The sequence below is a fragment of the Notamacropus eugenii genome, chromosome 7 (assembly GCF_028372415.1).
Source record: "Notamacropus eugenii isolate mMacEug1 chromosome 7, mMacEug1.pri_v2, whole genome shotgun sequence".
NCBI classification, from domain to species: Eukaryota; Metazoa; Chordata; class Mammalia; order Diprotodontia; family Macropodidae; genus Notamacropus; species Notamacropus eugenii.
The window spans coordinates 29181103-29204156 of NC_092878.1; the positions used below are offsets into that span (position 1 = coordinate 29181103).

At 37.8% G+C, this 23054-nt stretch overlaps 1 protein-coding gene across 2 annotated transcripts in view; it reads right to left on the reverse strand.

Moving 5' to 3' along the window:
* Positions 1–322: 322 nt before the first annotated feature.
* Positions 323–23054, reverse strand: part of TTBK2 (tau tubulin kinase 2) — a 232985-nt gene continuing 210253 nt past the window's right edge. For both annotated transcript variants that reach the window (XM_072623579.1, XM_072623577.1), the window contains 2 exons: positions 6584–7854; positions 323–3720 (listed from right to left, as the gene is read on the reverse strand). In XM_072623579.1, the coding sequence (XP_072479680.1) occupies positions 3252–3720; positions 6584–7854 (1740 nt within the window). In that variant the 3' untranslated portion in view covers positions 323–3251. The remainder of the gene's footprint in view (positions 3721–6583; positions 7855–23054) is intronic.

A 23054-nucleotide genomic window follows, 5' to 3' on the forward strand; every position in this document is an offset into this window, starting at 1 on the left:
TTAATAGTTTTATTTCACTTTAATTAGCATGTACCCCTAAAACCCTAAAATCAACACACTGTATTTAGGATAATCAAATGAACTATTTTTATATTACTGATAGTGGATAAGCAATGCTTGTCACCAAAGTCTGCAATATGCCACCACTAGAGGAAAAAAATGCATTCTTTATGCATCTTAACTTAAAAAAACAACCAAGATCCCCTCCCCCCCCCCAAAAGGTCCTGACCCAGCTCTGCTCAGGAATGACACTCTAATTTTAGCCTGAGTGACACTCAACATCTAAAAGCACAAATAATTCGTGCAAGGACAGACAACTATGCTTTTAAAAAGAACATTTATATTGGATATGCTATATAGGACATGTACTTTTAAATATACTTAATAATATATGAGGGTAGAGTTACTTTTGGGTTTTCCTACTAAAAGGAAGCAGAGAGAGCAGAAACACATCTTTGGTTAACTCTTTCTTTAACATGCAAGATAAAATATTCTTACGTAATGATGGCTGCTTATCTCTGAATCCTGATGTCTAATATTTGAGGCTTAACAAACTTTGCCAGTGCTTCTTATAAAAAGCAGGGCAGCACAGTGGAAAGGTCAGGGGTATGATGGGGAGAACCGAAGCCGGGAAAACACATTTAAATGCCACTCTGATTTCAGTGTTGGTTTGGGGAAAACTCGGCAAAGATGCCAGCAAGAAAGTGTGATCACACATACACTACAATAGTAGCCACATCTGCAGCAACAGCTCTTCAAAATGGATTATAACTAGCACAGTCTGACCAGAGAGAACAGGGCTTAAAGCAGGCTACTTTTAGCACAGATTAGCCAATACAACGAAATAAAAATTATATAGCTCTGATGTCAGAAGCTTATAAAGTACCCAATAAAGTGAAGAAAGCAAAATGGAACGATAACAGGGATTCTTTTATCAATTCATATTAACCTAGCATGGCATTCTCTCTGTCACTGGATTTAAACCATGATCATCGTCCCAGATTATCTGCTCTCACCATGACGACAGTACTATGAGATTAACATGACAAATCTTTGAACCAGTAATACACTTTCAAGTATTTTTTTCCTATTAAAAGCTCTTTAAATGAAAGTTTAAACTACACTCCTAAAACCTGGCTTATTTGAGAACTGCCAACCCTTAAACCTTACACAGGGAAGGCAGAAATAATCTGTCTGAGGTGTCACATGCCAAGAAAATATTTTCAGAAAATGAAGACGCAAGGCCCAAGTGTATTTGAGGCACGCGATAGAAAGGGGATTTCACCATCTGCGGTCTATAAATTACAAATGGAGAATGAGAGTGAATTGAGTTTATACGCATATGTCTATATATATATATATTTATAAATATTTATATAATATAATTTACCATGAAGACATGCAAGTATTGTTATAGCAACTATTATACAATATAATACAGAGATCGGCCTTGCCAACGTTACAGTTGCTTCAGGAACAGCAGGTATTCCCTACCTATTGCATTCCTCTGTAGTGCTTGAAACCCAAAAGAAATTAAGGTTCCCTACTATGCTACATTACTTAGAGGAGACAGTACACACACGGAGAGTGTTTTGTTTTGTTTTTTTAAGTCCAACATAGACCAAGAGAAAAAGTTCAGTGCAGCTTCAGGGCTACATTGATGCAGCATCAGAACATACTTACTCAAAGAAGAAATAATTCCTTTTTCGAACCAAGGGAATGAGGTTTGGCAACAAATACAAAGCACAGATGTTTGCTGGAAGGCAAATATCAACAGCAAGCAGACTCATTTATCTGACCCTGATAAGGTTTCCATAACACCCAGCATGCCAGGGACAGGGAGTACAAAGAAGGCCAATTCAAAGTCTGAGGTCATTTCATTTTGGCTGGTACCTTTCAGGGGGAGAAATATATGATGGGAGGGTTCCCACTAAGGTCCTCCATAGTTACTAATTAGGACCATACAAACAAGACATTGGGATGGGGAAGCTCAGCATTGTTAATCTGAGGCACAGAGGTATGACGTGCTAGGAGCAAAAGATGGTTAAAAAAAGCCAAAGATAACTATTTAAGCCTGATCTTCCAGCTTTATTTCCCCAGATATTCAATTCTGGTTTTTAGGTAACTTACAAAATGTAAGGCTTGAGGATGATCTTCCTCAACAACATACCTAATTCTCTTTTCTGGGGAGAGGGATAGGTAACCCTGCGATGTAGAAATGGAGAGACTTCCCAGTGTCCCTTTCCCATTTACTCTTTCTGGAAACATCTTGGAGGCTGACACTGAAAACAACTGATACTCCAAGGAGTTAGGGAATGAGGATTGAGATTATAGTGAGGTAAGTTACAGGCAAGTGGGTTCCTCCACTTGAGCTGTCATACCTCTTATAACCCTTCTAAGGTGCTGTTAGTGTAAAAGTTCAGGCTTCCAAAACAATCTGTGGACATCCCCGATTTCTGATGTATTCCAGAAAGGTCTGTAGTTATCTGTCAACCATATAGACGTACTGAACTGTACTGCTATTGCCTCAAAGGACAATATGAGGGAAGTAAGAAGTTCTCTCAATCTGAAACAGCTAAGGAAAGTCCTAGCAAACACTGTTAAAAACTTTTAGTACGTGCTAACATATATATATTTTCAAAGATGAGCCTGGTGAGAGAAGGGAGAATGAATTATGCGGTCAAGACAAGCTCCTGAAATTGGATTCCAAAGAGGTCACTTGGACTTGGAGCAAAGGTTACACAAAGACCCAACACATCATATAGACATACAAGCAAAGCACTCATCATCACTGGTTTCCAGATAGCATGTTTTCTTAAACAAACTAAAATGATCTGAGCAATACCAGTTCTCAAAGGTGAGGAAACCTTGGATGAAAATATTAAAGAGTTTTCAAATTTTGTTTAAGTAACCATTAAGTAAAAAGTAGGCCAAAACTGTAAACTTCATTCAGCCTCCCCCACAACTCTTTCTCTTAAAAAGCAGCTAAGAATTAGAGATCACTGGGCTTGGCGAGTTTCACCCAAGTCAGTTTGCTGGGCTGCCCCTTCACAGGCATTTCTGATCTGCTTGCTGCCTGCCTTTGGGTAATTCTCTGTCACATGTTCTTTTCATAAATAATTTATCATGTTACTTTCTTTTGCAAGTGAAGGTCAACACTGATTTTTTTTTTTAAAATATACAGTACACGGACACAACATGCATCAGGTTTAGGAGGGTTTCACACCTGTGATAGGGACACAGCTTGGTTCCTATCTGCTGAGTTTACTGGCTGACTTACTCTTCCCTGGGGGAGTTTTGGGACTGGCAGAGTGGTGGTAGAGGCTGCCAGATCCTTTCATGCCATTCTTGCTGGGTTTAAGACAGCAGTGCTCCTGTTGGCAGGACCTCCTCGAAGATGAGGATCCTGAGTGGCTGGGAGGTGATTTACTTCTCCCCAGATGTGGGGATGAACTCCTCTGGTCATGGTGGGGCCGTCCAGCCCTGGATGGTGAGGAACTTGAAGTGCGGGGCAAGGAAGAACTTCGTGGGGAGGCGCTGGGACTTCTCCGAGGGACAACTGGGCTCTTGGGGGGTGTTTTTGGACTGTGAGGGGAGCCAGGACTCTTACACTGAGTAGAGCCCCGAGATTTCTGAGATCCATTTTGAAGAATTTGAGCCAGACGGGAGAAAAGGTCTGAGTCAGAGTTGCTGCTCCCCAGGACTTTATATCTACGTAACCTTAAAAGAACACAAGAAGAATTATCTTGATATAATCTGCAAACTGTAAATACCCCAAAATATGCACAGATATACTTTACATATGCCAAATGTTCGTGCCATTACAAGTACATATTGTTTTGGGAGTACAGAGCACTCCATTGTTCTGCTTTTATTTTTCGATATTTTTTGATCATCTGTGTGGTCATGTAATATTGGTTAAACCATTTCATCTGAGGATGTAGACACACATGGAAATCTTCACCCCGATGCTGTGAATCTTCCGTATGAATTATACTCACCAAGAAGAAACACTATAATTAAAAATATTTTCACCGCATTTAATAATTTATAAAATAAAAAGTTCTTTAATCCCAGTTTGCTCATCTGTAAAATGGTGAAGTTGGACTAAAGGTTCACTTCACTTCTTTCTAGTTAACGTAACTGTATTATTCTGTTACCTTAATGGAACTTGTGAGAATCCCTGATACTACAGTATTTGAAGACGTGTTTGGCTAGATAATTCAAATGTTATAATAAGTGGCTCAAAAGCCTTCATTTTGATTTATAAAACTTCAAACTGCTAAAGGTGCTACTGTTATAATTACCTGGCACCTGAAAATGCCCTTCAGGTGTGTGCATGCAGCACCTGTAAGAAGCAAGGAGCCTGGGAATGACATTCGATAGTCACAGTAAACAACTCACGCACTTTCTGGGCTCCTCTTCTCTCTCCTTCAGTTTCCTGCTATGTTTGGGAAAGTGTTACTAACCTGCCCCCGGGGCTCAGCACAGATAGCGCTATAATTAAAATTAATTCAACCTGTTGCTTTAGGACCATGGCCCAACCGGGAAGCTTCCAGTATTTGGCCTCTGTGCTCTAAGCTGGTTTATCCTGTTATATTTAGCATAGTACTACCACTGGGCCTGCTTACAAAATGTTCCTTTGATTAACAAGAAGCACGTTAACTTTTGTGGCCTTAAAATGATAAACATTTTTAGATTTATTTAGTTATTATATTGAATTAATAAGCGACCCAAATCATAAATTCAACAAAGTAGTTTACCAACTATTTATAAACTGCCTAACATGTACAGGGCACTGTGTTAAACCATGGAGATACTGAGACAAAAATGACAGTCCTTACACTCAAGAAGCTTCCTTTCTGTTGGAAGAAGGGACAGAACATGTTTGCATGTAAATAAATATAGTACCCAAGATAGGGAATAGTGGGGGCAAAGGAGGTATCCAGATAAAGTAGTGGAGGAAGGAGAAAATCCTGACGAGATCAGGGAAGGCCAGACAAAGGAGGAGGCACCTGAAGCCAGAGAACTCTGGGAGATGGAAATGAGGAGGGAATGCGCTCCAGGCACAGGGCAGAGCTGATCGTCTTACCCCTTGGCGCCTTGTCCTCCCCATTCCCCAACCTACACCTAATAAAATCCTATCCATCCTTTAAGGATCAGTTTAGATGTTGCTGATTCTACCAACTGATCAACCATGCTTTCTTCCAGATAGTAACAATATTTTCCTCTGTTGGGTCTTTCTTAACAGTTGGTATGAGATTCACAAATACTTCTGTATTGTAGTAATATATGTATCATAACCTTAGGTTACTTAAGCGATACTACTACATACTACTGGGGTTACAAGTTTCACAAGATTAGGGATTAAATAATATTTCATTTTTGGTTCTTCCTCAGTGCTGTGCACATGAAAGTGCTTAGAAAATAATTTTAGTCAGGTGTTAAAAAGAAAAGAGAGAAAATCTGGGTGATGAACCCTTGAATAAATCCTTATACTATCAAGAGAAAATGTATAGGTTGGACTTTAATGTCTCATTTAAATGATTTCACTGTACTTATTGGTAGTGTGTGATGAAAGACATTCCCCATTCTTCCTGAGGTTTGAAAGAGTGCTTCTCTTCGGTGTTGGCACTTTAAAATACAAAAATCTCTTATACTCAAAGGGAGATGTGTTGCTAACAAATACAAAGGTGAGATACTGCATGTAATTTCAGATACTTGTTTTTTCGTTTGTTCCTGCTAACAGTTTAGGGCCTCTTTCTCTTCCTTACTGGTTTTTCTACCCTGGAAACCTCAGTGCTTCAATTCTCAAAGGAAGACATCTCTGATATCACCCCATAATCTTTCCCCTTTTCTCCCTCTAAAACATGTCATAAGACTTATATAAAATATATACCAAAAATTGCAAATACAAAACAACTTTACACACAAAAACCAGTAAAATCTGTCATAGGATTTTTTGTTTATAGGAATTCATCTTAATTTGATCAGGAAAGTACCGGGGGTCATCTGCAGAGATACAGAAATAGTTTTTTTTAATATAGAGCTAGACATTATAATGATATTTATTAAAATGGTATTCTAGCTACTTATGGAAGCATTTAAGCCATAAAAATTAGTCATGCTTCTGGAGAGAGAAGGCATGAATATGAATTTCAGTGGCTAGGAGATGATAATCGTAACTCAAATAGTACTTTAAGATTTACAAAGTGATTTCTTTACAACCCCCTTGTGAGGTAGGTAGGTCATGCACATATTATTATCTGCATTTTAAAATGAAGAAATTGATATTTCAAAGAGCTCTTCACCTTTCCAGTGTCAAATAGCTAGAAAATATTAGAACCAAGACTAAAACTTAGATCTTCTAAAACCCAGTACTCTTTCCACTATGCCAGGGTAACAAAACTTAAAAAAAAAAAAAAAGATAACCATTCTTAGCTCATGGACCTTACAAAGACAGGTGATGAGGGGTGGAGGGCATAGTTTGCTGACCCCCGCACTGTGCTATGACTGTCTATGACTTACGGAAGCTTTCTTATAACCCCTGTAACACATACATGCCCTGTCCTTGTGGTCTTACCGAGCTTCCACTCCAGGTCTAGTTGGAGGTTTTCCTGGTGGTGGCCGAGGAAAAAACTGAGCAGAGGCCGAGTTGTTGACTTGGTCTGTGTTAGCCCAGGTAACCGGCCGTGGAATTTTGCTCTTTCTAACCTGGGAACTGAGAGGTGACAGAAAGCTGTCTTCGGCTGATCTGCTCAAGCGAGGGTCTAGTGCCAGTCTTGAAAAGGGAGTGAAGACTTCATCCTCAGGAAAGGGGGCAGGGACAGCAGCCAGCTTCTCTTCTAGCACTTTGTCGGAGGCACTGGAGAGATCACCAAGGAAAGACCTGAGTTGTCTCTTCTCCACCAGCAGCTTGACTAGATCCGGCTGGTGAGCCTTCTTTTGAAGGAGCTTCTCTTTTGCTGAAACTGGAGAAGAGGTCTCAGAACTTGAATCGATCTCTTGTGCCAGAACAGGGATGCGGCTATGTCTGGTTATAAAGGATGACCTAATGACATCCTTTCTGGACGTAGGAGAATGTTCATTCTCTGAAATGCAATGGAATAGCTCTCCATTTCGAGGGGAAATTCTCTCTTTCTTCCCTTCTTGATGTAAAAAAGCAGAGAGATCCCCTTGATGACTGGGCACGTCTTCCCCCTTACGGATATCCTCATCTCTCTGTAACTTACTTTTTTGCACCACTCCTTGACCTATCTGTCCTTCACCATGTGGGTGGATGACTCGTGCTGGAGAAATTTCTGAAGTTGCACCTGCCAGAAGCTTCATTATCTCGTGATTTGTGTCCTGATTTGGTACCACGCAGAAAGTCCGTGTCCTGAATTCTTCAAGAGGTTCGGGAGTATGTGAATGTTCCCTTTCTAAATCTCCCGGAAGATTAGAAATCTCAATGAAACAGTGCCCTTTGCCTAATTTCTCCTCCTCATTGTCTGAACCCAACACAACGCTCTTCTCGTCAGCTCCCACAGGGAGAGTCTCAAATTCTTTTGTGGCCATTTTGATGTTGTTATGGTCAGGTAGCAGATCTTGGGATTTGACACATTCCTTAGTGAGGCCTTCCTTTGGAGTGCTATCCTGCCCTAGATGATCCAAGGGAAGTACCCAGTCTGTTCTGCTGGCACCACTGGGAAGTTCACCCTCTGTTCCCACCACACCAGACACATTTTCCCTTGGAGAATAAAGTTCGACAGTGTGTTCCAGAGGCTGAAGATCCTTTTTCTCCAAGGGTTGGCCATAATGAAAGCTTCCTGAAGTAGACTGTGTGGATGCCACAGAGGGTCTGGGAATTGTGACCTAAAGTAGGAAAATAAAGGGAAAAAGGAAAAGTATCAGCTAAAATTATAATTTGGATGAAGGTCAGTATCTCCAACCTGTTCTGAGCAAGCATTTTCAGACCTGGCATGCATAGATAAGAAGTATAGAAATAAAAGCTAAGTGTTAACCCTTTTAAGTTAAAAAAAAAAAAAGCACAACAGCTAAGAATAAAGAACTAGCAAACATCTTTAGGAACTACAAAGAGAATAATCTTTTGGCAAATATAAATATCCTGTCTTTAGAAAAACAGGTATCAAGGAAGAAAAATACCTCTTCATTTTGTCACGTTGTAGGTAACTGCCACTTATCTAAGCTTAGCAGGTCAATGGCTCTGGTAAATGTAAGGAAGACAAAGTGATGCCCTTCAAACTGTCATGAAAGATAAAAGTTCAGTCTCCAAAAATATCATATCTAAGGTTTCCCAAGTTTCTACGTAGTTTATTACAACTGACAATGTAGAAGGTGAAAAGGAAAGACAATGTCAACAAACTAATAAAAAATAAGAACCAAAAAGGCTCCAAGTCCAATCACCCAACCCTCTGATGCCCATATCGAGTAGGAGCAGTCTGGGGATTCTGGTTTAGGTCAGTTACCAAAGGCTAAGTCTGCTAACTGCTATTCCCAGTCCAAAATATTCCCATGTATTGGTAGTTCAGATACTTTATGTTTTTGTCATTTTTGTAAATAGAATTACTTTTTTTTAAAAGTGCTCTACTTGGGGAATAGAAGAAAGTGAATTTTTGTGAGTTTACCTCATAGCCTAATTAATACTGTGCTGAACTCATTATCTCAATTTTCTGTTATATCTCTTATTTTTTCTAAGTCCATATAAACATGTGCCTTCTGCAAATAGTGATATATAACTTTTAGTCAGCAAATCTTATCCCTCAATTGCTCTCCTCCCCACAAGCTCACTGTAATTGCTGTCATAGATAACACAAAGGGAAGTGGTGAAAGTAGGAAACTTTGTTTTGTTCCCATTTTTTTGTGGGAATGATTTCATTTCTTCACTATATGTAATATTGGGTTTTTTGGTTTCAAGAAGATGTTTATTACCCTGTTGGGGAAAAAAATCCTTCTACTTCATTTATGATAAATGCATTAAGAAATTCCTACCATCTTAAAAGCCTCACTGAACTGAACTCCTGCCTCTTTCATGAAGACTCTCTCTGATTCCATTCTGTTGGTAATGGTCTCCTCTCATAGACCGTATGTTGTTCTAAAAATGTATTTATGTTTTGTTCTAGGCAGATTACATATACTTTTTAACATATGAACATGTACTACATATAAATACATAATTATACATATGTATTCATAGAAAGAACTACTATGAATTATGGCTGTGTTTTTGTCTTACTGTTACATCATAAGCTCCAGGAAGGCAGGGACTATACCTCATATAAGCTTCGAACCTCTACCAAATGTTTTGGACTTTGATGAACTGATACTGTTGAAAATTATCAAAGACCATTCATACCTTTATATGATCTATTTATTTTTGTGATTTTTTTTTGTTGATACAATGTTTTGCTGACCACTTTCCATCCCTGAATTCCTAGTGTTCCTAATAAGTCCTTATTAGTTATGATCCTTTAAAAGTGTAATGCTGTGTTTTATTTGCCAGTACATAAATTAGCACATTACATAGTTTTTGGTACACTTTTTTTGGTTTTCTTTTTCCCAGAGACTGTGCCTGGGAGGAGCTAGCCACTCGGCTTGGCACTGCTTAGGACCATGCAGTCTTCATTTTCTGCCTTGTCACTGCCTGTGTACCATTTACTCCCTTTTCCATCTTTTTTTTTTTTAAACCATTGCCTCTGGAAAGGGCATATCAGTTGTTCCACTCACCATCTTTGTGACTTCCCAGGGCCTAACATCCACCCCTTGGCTTAAGTATGAGAGCAGGAACTATTTCAATTTTGTATTTGTAAACCCAGCACTTATCACAGTGCTTAGAACATGATTAGGTTTAAAAAATATTTTTCATTCACCTGCTGTTTTTCTTTTCCTTAGATTTAAAAATCAAGACCATTTTTGCCTTTCAAAAATAACTAAATATCATACACTTAAAATTTTATATATAATGTTACATCACATAGGGGAAAAAAGTTCACCCTTCCATCCTTCTGGCTCATGTGAGTGTATATGAATTTTATAAGGCAGATTATTAATGGCATACTTTATTTCTTCTGAGATTAGTCTGCTTAAGTTATTTATTTCTTATGTCAGTTTTGGTAGTTTTCTTTTTTTGGTAAATACTTTTTCATTGCACTTCAGTGCTCCAGTTTCTTCACCTATACACAATAAGAAGCTCGGGGTTTACACTCACACTTAACAGCAATTGGATCAAAGATCTAAAGATGTTTAAACAGAAGAGACGGAAGACTATATTCATCTCAATTGTGGAGAAGAGTATTATGGTATTGTAGAAAGAAGTCAGAGGAACTGGGTTCCAATCCCACCTCTGATGCTTGTTATTTGTGTGACTGTGGTCAAATCATTTTACCCTCCCCTGGGGCTCAGTTTCTTCACTGTCAAATGCGGGCTTTTTAACTTCATGACCATTCAGGTAGCCTCCAGCTTTAGATCTATGGCTGTATGAGTAAATTCATATCTATCAAACAAAGAAATTTGATTATATAAAAGAAAATATTTTGCATAACAAAATCTAAAAGACAGATTGATACAAAAAATCTGTGTAGTAACATTTATGTGATTAAAAAAATATGACATTCAGATATATAAAGAACTGATAGAAATGTTCATATTTAATACCTGTTTTCTCCACTGGATAACTGATTAAAGGGAATAGACAATTTCTGAAGAATGAAAGTGATTGCTATCACTTGAGAAATGATCACTATTAATGAGAGAAATACAAAGTAAAGAAACTTTAAGTACAACTTCAATATTTATCCAATTTCCAAAACTAGTTTAAAATTATAACATTTAATATTGGTAGAGCTTGGGAAAAATGTATCATAGATGGAGCTGTAAGCTAAATGTCATTAAAAACCCCAACAACCTGGAAGGTCCCGTGTACTAAAATATACTACTTTTTTGTGGTAGCAAAAAGCTCCTCAAAAGGACAGGACAAATTTTTGTATACAAATGTAATAGAACAGTAATGTAATTATTGCTCTGAGAAACAAGATGAATATGAAAAATTCAGAGACATAAGTAAAGGAAGGCTTGTATAAATGGATGCAATCACTCCATCAACAAACATTTATTAAATAAATGCAGCTTGGTGGCACAGCGGATAGAATGCTGACCCTGGAATCAGAAGGACCTGAATTCAAATCCAGCCTCATGCTAGCTATATTGACCCTGGACAAGTCACGTAACCCTGTTTGCTTTCATTTCCTCATCTAAAATGAGCTGGAGAAGGAAACGGCAAACCACTGCAGTGTCTTTGCCAAGAAAACCCCAAAAGGGGTCATATGAAGAGTCAGACATGACTAAAAAATGACTGAACAACACAACGAAGTAGTATGTATTATATTAGGTACTATGGGTACAGAGGGAAAAAAACGAAACAGTCTTTGTCTTCAAGGAGATTATATTCTGTTGGGTGAAACAATGTAACCATAAATGTGTATGTATATGTGTATATACACACACACACACACATATATGTATTTTTTGTGTTTGTGTGTGTGTGTGTGTGTGTGTGTGTAAAACAAAGTAATTGGAGAAGGCACTAGTAGCTGGGGGAAATCACAAAATGTCTCATGAAAGAGGTAGAGTTGGAGTTGAACCTTGAAGAAAACCAGGGATTCTAACAGACAGGAGAGAACATAGGGGATTCTAGGACTAGGGAACAGCTTATTCAAAGACATGGAGCCTAGAGGAGTACTGGACAGGAATGACGAACAGTCCAGCTTGTCCGGATCACAGAGCACATGAAGGAGAGAAAAGATAGGGTGTGAAGGGTTTTAAAGGATATAGGAGTTGAAAATGCATGGGATTTAATTGAATAGGGGAGTGATAGGGTTTAAGATCTCTGTGTTAGGAAAATCATTTTGGTAGCTGTGTAAAGTGAATGAATTGAAGAGGGGAGAGACTGGAGGCAGAACGATAAATGAAGATATGTGTCTTGTATACACTTATGTTCACATTGTTTCACTCAATATACACTAGTTTAGACAAGAGTTTACAAGGGCTTGAGGTATAAGGGGATGGATGTCAGAGATGCTATGGAGGTAAAACTGGCATGCCTTGGCAAGTGATTGGTTATGTAGAGTGAGGAAGATAAGGGACTGAGGAAGACTCTGTGGTTGTGAACCTAAGTATTCAAACTTAGAGATCAGAAGAGCGCATGTAGAAAGCAAACAATTTTTTACGTTAAATTTTTGTCTTTTAGCAAAATATGAATTACTTTGATTTTATGATTTTATTTGGGATTCTACTTCTCATCTTGTTTGTTTGTATTTGAGGTTATGCTGGCAGGTACCCAGTTTCACTTTATTTCTCCATTATAACATATGTAGTATTGTTTTCATAGAAGAGTGCTGTTGAAATACACTCAAAGAAGACTTTCTCCAGTGGGGATATATTGGAAAGGAATCCAGGCTCCTGCTATAAAGAAGGGGTTTCTGAAGAGAACTTGAGGTAATGCCAGACTAAGGAAAGACTTGCCCTACTTTATTACCCACAAGGTACCCACTCCTCCCCTCCCTTATATCCTTTCCAAATAATTTTCTCAGTCCCAGCAATATTTTGTCTTCATCTTCATCTACTCTTATTTGTTGCACATTCTCAAAATCTTCCTAATCTTCTCTACTCTGTACTACAAAGACCTTACTATAAAAATACATTCATAGGAGAAATCATAGTCAACTAAAATAACATTTAATTAAATAGAATGACATTAAATAGAATGGTCAGAAACTGATGTATTATTATGTTCAGTTGTGGGCCTTACATATTAGAAATGATATTGATAGTTTGGAATCCATCCAGGGAAAGGCAACCAAGATACTGAAAAGCCACAACATCATTCCCAAGGTAGACTTGTTGAAGGATGATGTTGAAATGTTTAAAGAAAAAAAAAAGGCTTGGGAAGAATGGAAGGAAAGGACTGCTGTTTTCAAGTATCTGAAAGGCTATATAATATATAATAGGGATTACATTTGTTCTACTTGCATGAAAGTTTCAGAGAGGCAATTTTAGGCTTAACATAAAGAAAATCTTTGGTATCTTGTCCAAATGTGGATTGGATTGCCGTCAGTAGTGGGCTCCCCACCCCAGAGGTCTTCAAGCAAAGGCTGCATGGCTATTTGTGGGCACGTGTTGTAGAGGGGATTCTACTTTAGGTACAAGATGGATTAGATGTCTTCTCAGGTCCCTTCCCAACTCTGAGCTTCAGTAGTTCTAAAATGAGTAAATAAGCAAATAAATACACATTTTTAAAAAAGGAGATGTGAACTAGTAGATATATTTGGAAGTGGTTGATGATAACTTAAAATGTTGATTAATGAAAAAATGTTACATTAGCCTACAGGGCAATGTCTAGCCAATGAGTGGAAACTACAGAGAAATAGATTTTAGGATATTATGAGGAAAAACTTATTAGTCATTAGAGTTTTCGTAAAACAAAATGGGGATTAGTGTGCTCCTTAAGATGTGAGGATTTCAAAGAGAGAGTGTATCCCAAATTGTCAGATGTTAGGAGATTCGTGCTTTCGGTTAGAGTGAGACTGGGCAACTGCTAGAGTCTCTTACAACTTTGGATTTCTGGTTCTATTGACTGCTTTAAGCTACCCTTTGTTTAGCGTAAGAGGGGATGATCAATTCCATGAGCTGACTTCTCTCTCCCTTTAGCATAGTGATATACACCCACAGTAACTTTGCTCAAACTATGGCACCTCTTTGAGACTGGGTTCATACTCCCTCTTCCCCCCAATCCATACCCCATGCTGTCTTGAGAAAACACTATTACATATTGTAAAACACCATGAAAACTTGGATATTATTAAGTATGTAATACAGCTTCCATGAACATGTTCCTTTGTAACATTGTTTTCATACAACTGGATAGCAGGGCATGCCTATAATTTTCTGTTTTTCCAAATTTCTTTTTATTCCCCCTTTTCTTCTTCCTCACTTTCTTCAATTAAGCTTTTTGGAAAAGAGTAAAGGAAGAACATTTTTTTTAGTTGCTTGACAAGACAGACTAGTACCTATTAGTCTATATAGCCATTTTTGTTCAAAGTTGCCTTTGTTCAAAGTATCTAATAACTGGGAATTAATGCTCAGTAACGAATTTAGCTGAAGCGATTGTGTGTATTGCCCTGACACCATACAGAGGAAATATGCCCCCTCTGCCTGGCATTTCAATCCCCAGATTCTTCCTGTTTTATCTACCTATAAAATAGCCACCACCAAAGTTTATACATAACTTTTTGTGTTCTTCCATGGTTAACAGCCAATTTGTGCCAATAGTTTTCACGGTACATTTCAGTTCTCATCAGTTTTCTTCATTCCTGTTCATTCTGACCTTTTCTGTAATTTCTCTTCTCCATACAACAACTCAAGAGATGAAATCTAGTATTCTCTCTATAAATCAAAATATAGGAGTGACTGTTTGCTAATCAGGTATAGAGTGTGCTTATGAAAGGCTAGTAAGAATACATTTGCTTGGTGTGATAGAAATCAAGTTAAAAGGACTCCAATCTGAAAAAGATGGGAAAAGGAGAAAAATGGCTAAATATAAAATGTTGCAAAAGTTTTAGTACAGTTTTTTTAATTAAAAAATTTTTAACTGATGCCTTTTATTTCTTCACATCACCATAGTTTCTCCAATATCTCTTTCTTTTTCTCTCTCAGAGAGTCATCCCATTTAACAAATGGTATTGTTAAAGTCAGAGGAAAACTTCCAGCATAATTATCAATACATCAAAAAAAGACTAAAGAGATGTGCTTAGGTGGATTGATCTCCAAGCTTTTTACATAAATTTTATAGTTACTTGGAATGGGACTCTCCTTTCTATTAATGTCCCTTGAATTTTATTATTATGTGGATATGCAGTTGGTTTCTGAGGGTTTATTTTGTAGCCTGCAATTTAGCTGAACCTATTAATTATCTTAGTAACTTTGCTGATTCCCTAGGATTCTCTAAGTAAGCCATCATATTATCAGGAAATAGGGATAGTTTTATTTCTTTTAGTGCCTATCTTTATGCCTTTAATTTCTTTCTGTTGTTTCATTACTATTGCTAGCATTTCTACAACTACATAAAATAATAAATAGTAGAGAGAGAGGTCATCCTTGCTTTACTCTCATATTTACTGGAAAAGGTTCTAGTGTATCTGCACTGCATACAATATTTGCTTTTGCTTTTATATAGATGCTTATTTTTAAAAGTTCCCTTTGTACCCATAGAGGATAAACACCTCAATAGATGTTATACATTGTCAAAGATTATTTCTGCATTTATTGAGATAATAATGCAGTTTTGGAGTTTTTTGTTTTAATATGATTACACTGATAATTTTCCTAATATTAAAACATCCTTGCATCCCTAGTATTAATTCAGCTTGGTAACAGTGAATGATTTCTTGGGTAAATCACTGCAGTCTGATAGCATTTTGTTTAAAATTTTTAAACTGATATTTATTAATGGTATTGGTTTACAGTTGTGCTATGCTTTATCCTTTCCTGGTCTGGATGTCAGGACTTGTACTAAGAAGAATCTGGTGGGGTGCTTTCTTTCACAATTTTTGAGGATAATCTGTGTAATATGGGTGCTAACTGTTCTTTAAAAGTCTGATAGAACTCTCCTGTGAATCCATCAGGATCAGGAGTTTTTTGCTTTAGCAATTTTTTCCCAGCTAGTTCTCTTTTTCTGAGGTTGGGGTATTTAAGATCTCTATTTGGCTTTTTGTTAATTTTGGTATTCTATAGTTTTGAAAGTATTCCTTTCAGTGTGTGTGTCTGAAGGTTTTTTAGCATACAACTGTGTATAAAATTATTATTATTATTTGCCAAGGAGCTAGGTGGCACAGCGGATAGAATAACAGGCCTGGAATCAGTAAAACCTGAGTTCAAATCTAGCCCCATTCACTTACTAAGCTGTGTGACCCTGGGCAAGTCACTCAATTCTGTTTGTCTCAGTTTCCTCATCTGTAAAATGAGCTGGAGAAGAAAATGGCCAACCACTCCAAGAAAACCCCAAACGGGATCACAAAGCGTTGGTTCTAAATGAACAACAGTTCTCTTTTATTTCTTCTGGTTTTGTTGAGATATCACATTGCTCATTTGCTGTTTTGCTAATTTGATTTTTTTGAACTTGTTTTTAATCAGATTGACCAGAGGTTTGTCAATTTTACTAGTTTTTTCAAAGAATCAGCTTTTACTTTTATCTTTTCCATAGTCTTTTTGGTATCATTTGTCCATTTCTCCTCTAATTTTTAATAATTCCTTTTTTGCATTTATTTTACATTTGTTTATTTGTTGGTCTTCTTATATTTAATGATGGATGTTAATTAATTTTTTCCTTTTTCATTTGGTAATGGCATGTTTGTAGAGAAATTATTTTTTTCACAAAGACTGCTTTAGTTACAGCCCTGAAATTTTTGTATGTTTCATCGTTGTAATTTTCACATCCTCACTAACTGCTTCTATGGTTTCTTCTTTCACTCACTCATTATTTGGGATTTCATTGTTAAATCTTCATTTGGGTCTGTCTTTTGTTTGTGGTGCCTGCACTAATTACTGTTTTTATTGCATTATCATTTGAAAAGGATGTGTTTACTATTTTTGCTTCTTAGGTTTCTTTTTTTTGCAATATCTCTATGCCCTAACACATGATCAGTTTTTATAAATATTACATTAGCGCTGAAAAATATGTATATTCTTTTGTAGTCTCATTCGGAAGATGCCACATGGCTTTTAGCACTAGTTTCTCTAGCAATTTGTTCAATTTTGTTTTCTCTTTTGTCTATCTTTCTGTTAGATTTATCCAAAACTGGGAAGGCACTGGAATCTCCTGTCACAATTGTGCACTGTCTAAACTTCTTGAATTTTAGTTAATATTTCCTTTATGAATTGAGACGCTAAGGTATTGGGAGCAGATAAGTTTAATATTACTGGTTTGTTTTCTATGGTTCCCCCTTCAACATAAAGTAGGTTCTTTGATGATATTCTTCTATATTTTGAATGCATTTTTGCCTTGTCTGTTAGCATGATTATAACTCTAGCTTTTTTAGATTCATGTAATGAATGGAAATTTTTTTCTAGCATTATATTTACTCTGTTTACATCTTTCTTTTTAAAATGTGTTTCTTGCAGACAACAAATTGTGGCACTTTGTATTCTTACCCAATCTATCACTTTCAAAAATGTAATTGGATTGTTTAATCATTCCCATTTTAAATTATGAAAGTTAAGCTTCTTCCATTTGTTTCTAGTGCTGGCCTGCAAACTTGCTCATATCTCTCCCATGCTGAAAAAAAAATCCTTACTTGATCTCTTTTTTCCTCACTAAACTGTTTGAAAAGGCCCTCTACAACAGAGGCCTCCACTATCTCTCCTCTCATTCTCTCCTTAACCCCTTACAATCCAGCTTCTGACCTTATCATTCCACTGAAACTGCCTTTTACAAAGTTACTGAGGATCTTGTGGTTTCCAGATCCAATGACATTTTATCCATCTTCATTCTTCTTGACCTTTCCGCAGCGTTTGATGCACGTGATGATGGTCACCCTCTCCTTCCTGATACACCACGCTCCGCTAGTTCTCCTCCCACTTATCTTGACCATTTCTCATCACATTCTCTAATCATAGGTGTCCCTCAGGGTTCTGCGCTGGATCCTCTCTCCCTCTATCTATCAGCTCCCATGAATTAATCACCACTTCTATGCTGCTGATTTTCAAATCTATTTATTCTGCCCCCATCTCTCTGCTCACCTTCAATCTCATATCTTCAAATGCCTTTCAGACCTTCACTCACCATGTCCAAAATGGAACTTACTCTCTCTCCTGAACTCTGCCCTCCACTCCATTAGTGTAGAGGGTAATACCACCCTCCTAGTCCCTCAGGCTTTCAACCTAGGTATCACCTTTGATTCCTCACTATCTCTCTTCCCCTCTATCTAAGCTATTGTCAAGGCTGTTGATTTTACCTTTGCAATATCCCTTGAATATGTCCCCTTCTCTCCTCTGACACCGCCACCACTCTAGTGTAGGCCCTCCTCACTTCATATCTGAAATATTGCAATAGCCTACTGGTGGGTCTGCCTGCCTCATGTCTCTTCCCTTCCAATCCATCTCTATTTAGTGATTTTCCTGAAGCACAGATCTGACTATCTACCCTCCCTTCCCAACACACACACAGACATACAGACACACAGACACAGTGAACTCCAGTGGCTTCCTATTGCTCCCAGGATCTAATCCAAATTAAAAATATTCTGTCTGGCACTCAAAGCCCTTCATAATCTAGCCCTCTCCTATCTTTCCATTCTCATTACATCTTACTCCCTGCCATGTACTCTTTGATCCAGTGACACTGGTTTCCTGTCTGTTTCATGAAAAAGACACTACCTCTCAGCTCTGGGCATTCTCTCCAGCTATCTCCCATGCTGGGATGGGGGGAGGGATCCCTACTCATCTCTGACTACGGATTTCCCTGACTCCTTTTAAGTTCCAATTAAAATCCCAACTGTTACAGGAAGTCCTTCCCCATCCTCTTAGTTCTAGCATCTTCCTTTCTTCTGTTAATTCTTTCTTATTTGTCCTGTATATAACTTCTTTGTACATGCTTGTTTGCTTGTTATCTCCCCCTTTAGAGCATGACCTCCTTTAGGACAGGGACTCTCTTTTGCCTCTTTTTGTATCTCCAGAGATTAGCATAGTGCCTGACACACAGTAGGTGCTTAATAAATGTTTGTTGACTGACAGATACTACAGGAATTGTTTTCCCTTCATTGCTAGCCTTCGACTTAATTAGGGTACGTCACATATTCCCTTCTGTCTTTTTTTCCCTCGCACCCCTTACATATACCCTCCCTTTCTGTAACTTGGACCCGCAGAAAACATTGATGCACCTGTAGGCAGGATGTTGTGAGATTTAATCCATGGGGTTTCAGGTCTTCCCCCGCACCCCACCCCCCCATCACTTTTACTTGACTTCTGCTTTCACCCTTGTTTCCTCATTTAGAAAGTAATCTCATAATGATCTCCTTTTGTTGTTGTTCTCTTAGTAACAGTATTTGTTTGCCTTCTTACATTTCTACTGCCTGGAGTATTTGAGAAATAATTTCTTCAGGTCTGACTTTTGTCCTAGGAATGTTTAAAATACCCCTTTTTATTGAACTTTCAGTTTTAAAAATTTATAGTTATGCTCAGATTTGCAGGGTAGACTTCATTTTAAGCTTCTTTGCTTTTTGGAATACATTATTCCATGCTCTCCCGTTGTTTATCATAGGTACATAAGAGTCTTCCATTATTCACATTTCTTTTCCTTTATATTTGAGAGTCTTCTTCCTGGACATTTGCAAATTTGTTGTTTGTCAATGGAAATCGAATGGCTACAACGTCTTGGAGGTGAGGCATAAAGTGTTTTTGTCTGTTTGTTTGCTTTTCTCCTGGTGGTCATCTGTGGATTTTTAAAATGACCCTTTGTTTTCTGGGCTCAGAAGTTCTGCAGCTTTTTTTGTTTTATTTCTTGCAATATGAGCTCAGGGTTTTTGACTTGCTGGGTATTTCTGGAAGATCTCTGACCCTTAAATTATCCTGTCTTCAAGATCAGTAAGTTGTGCTTGCACTGAGATCATGCTGCTGTATTTAATACTATTTACTTTTATTTCTCTTTTTTCAGACTGCCCTTTATTTCCATGCATTCAGATTTTCAGCTTTATTTCTTTTGTGAGACATGCCACCATAGATTCAAGTTTTTCTACTCTACCAATTCTTTCTGCTATGCAAAATATAAATTCTGCTTTCACAATTCTTATTTCTTTTTTAAACCATTCAGGAACATCCTACTCTGTTCCATGCTCTCTTGGGAATCTACAGGGTTCTCTGCCTCATTAGGTATTGATTCATTTTCTTTTTCTTGCAATACTTATTCCTAGATGCCTGAACTCTCTTCCCTGGTCTGGGAGCCATTTCCTCTCCTGTTATTAATATCTTCCCCATGGTTTATTTGCTGATGATCAAGGTCTTTGGATTTTTTTCCTCCTGTAATTCCAGTCTTGTCTTTTTTTTTTTTTTTAATTTTCCCCTTTTATTTACTTTGTGCCTTTTTTTGATGGTAGTTTCCTGGGGGCTGGATCTCAAAGCTTCCTCCCATTCCATGTAATTTATAGTTTACCAGCTGTAGCTAAGTCTGCCTCAAATGACTTCCGGTGGGGATAGAACTAGTCCCAGCTGGATACTAGGCTTCTCAAGCTTGGTGGAGTGCCACACAATCACGGTCACAAAGGTCCTGCCCCCTTCTCTCTGTTCTTTGGCTGAACTCTGTTACAGCGTAGAGAACTGCCACACTACTATTGTGGTCTGACAACATTTCTGCCATTTGATTTCTTAGGCACAGAGAAGAAGAGGAGGGAAGTGTTAGAGTGCAGAGTCACTTTCTGTTGCAAACTGCTTAGATCAGACTGTGTAGCCTTCCTGCTGAATATGTGATGGGCAGCATGTTAGGGGTTAGGGATTAACCTCCTCTGTTGCTAGTTAATCAAATTCTTGCCTTGTTTGAGTTTCTGGTGTCCTAGGCAGCTATGGGGTTGCAACCCACAGTTTAAGAAGTACTGAAAGGGTTGTGAGTGGAAAAAGTTTAAGAAGCCTTGTCCTAAGTTATGCAGACAGCTTTAACTGCTTTATCTCTGGCACCTATTTGCTATTTTAGACACGTCTGAAAGGTTGTGAGTATTCAAGAAAATATCTAATCTTCTAGCTTGCTGGTCATATAACCCAGAAGTCTCTGTCTTAGTTTAGTTTTAAAAGCTTTAATAGATTAAAACTGCACTAAAACTTTTATGACACCCTATATGTGGATATATATATATGTATACACTCCCCCACCCCCGCCACATATACACCAAGCTAAACTCCATAAAAAGTGGCTATAATGAAGGACTAAGAATCACAGTTAAGACATCCAGAAGAGTGCAGGAAACGAACCCCCCCTCCCCAAAGTACAAGCAATAAGACCTATAGTGTCCAATTTTTACGCACAAAGACCCATAGAGTTTAGGCAACAAGTAAGATAAATTGCAGGTCCTGATACAAAGAGACAAATTTGACTTCACAGACCCAATTGGTGGTATGAAATCCATGACTGTAACATGTTTTTGGATGAACATGACAGGACACATGTCAACCAGGGTTTCTTCTTTCTGCAACATATATTCCCTAAAAGGTGACGATGCTATCCCTAAAACTTGATTGGCTTAAAGGGCCAAGACTCACGCTGTATGCTGACTTAAGCTTCTTGGTAGTCTCTGACTACTGATGTGGCTTCCTCGTCACTTAAAGGCATAAAACGGCCTAGCCACATGGAGCTGGGGCCCTTCAGATTTGGCAGATATTCCAAGACCACTCAAGTCATCGTACCTTGCCTTGCTAACCAGGATAGTTTCCACATAAGCTGTGTCTACCCAAGTCAAGTGCTAGAGTATTTTTGCTGATTATCCTTTCTGTGTTATGACTAAGTAGATCTTGTTTTGTTAAATTACAAGTGCCTCATTTCATCCTAACATCAAATTTGAACAGGGCTGAGGCAGTACTACCCCTAACAACAATTATACTTTATTTAAAGAGAGAGAATGAGTAAAAGGGGATGTAGGGATAGGGTAAGTACTGAATATTAAGAAAGTCTATTCATGCAATGAAATCCTGTAACCAGTGTGGGGTAGTGGAGAGTATCTGGATGAAGATCAATGGAGACAGAAATCAGTTATTTTGACATTGGAGTCTACAGAAAGAGGAAACAGATGAGGATTGTGGGAAACAGAACACAAGTCTAAACCAGAAGTGATAGGATACTTGTACTACTCAGACATCTGTGGGAATATTCTTCCTGTCAAAATCAGAACAGCTAATAACTGCCTGACCTGCTTTAATGATAACTAAGGTAGATAAATCAATAACATAAATTTTATTATGGATGGGACTCTCTCTAAAAGAGAGGAACTAGTTGGGGGGGTAGAAGTGGTGGGGAATTTTTTGGGGGGAAGCACCTAGAGTTTGATTAATAATAGTTCAACATGCAAACTGGATTTGAGGAGAAGAAATTTCAAAGCACGCAGGGAAATGACAAGTAGGATCCTATGGACTAAAAATTCTACAGGGAAAAATTAGCCCAAGTGGGATGGAAATCCTAAAGACACAAAAGGAAACAGTTTCACTGAGAATAAATAAAAGTTGTATGAAGAAATTAATTTAGATTTATAGAGAACATAACACACATCCTAGATTTTTAAAAGATATGTACAGACAACAAGAGCAAGGGGAAGATAAAAGGATAAATACCAACGTATGGCACAACCCTATAAAAACATGTTGAGGGGTAATAAGGCTGAGAATGAGCTGAAGTTATTAAGGAAAGATAACGATGACAAAAATGTTTCAAGTTTCTTTTTTGTTTTAGTTCTTGTGGGGCAGAAGAATCAATTAAGGAATAGGACTGACTACTGCTTAAGTTGGATGACACTGTGATAACGAACAACACAAAGAAGGCTGAGTCATTTGGTTTCCCCATTTTCTGGGACAAAGAGAATGACTTTTGGAACAAAATGGTCAGAGCAAAAGTGACTTAAATAGAGTTGATATCCAGGATAATAAAATGACATTTCAGCTTACTGCCCTTGATGGAATCAAGTCATTTGAGCCAAATGAGCTTCTTCCTTCAGGGTTTGAACAGCTAGCAGATGCAATGAAGAGCCATCATCAGCAATGTCTGAAAGACTGTGAAGCATTGGGGAAGATAGTGCAGACATGAAAGGGTAAGTGCCTCTGAAAAATTACTGAATAGCCTTCAAACTATAAACAAGTAAGCTTTACTTGGACACCTGGAAAAGACTAAAGAGATGATTAGTTATCATCTAGAAAAGGTAGCAGTAATCACAAAGAGTCAAAATAGCTTCATCAAAAACAGGGCATACCAGAATAAACATTATTTGCTTTCTTGAAAGAGTTACTAAACTAATGAATTAGGGGAAATGCTTTTG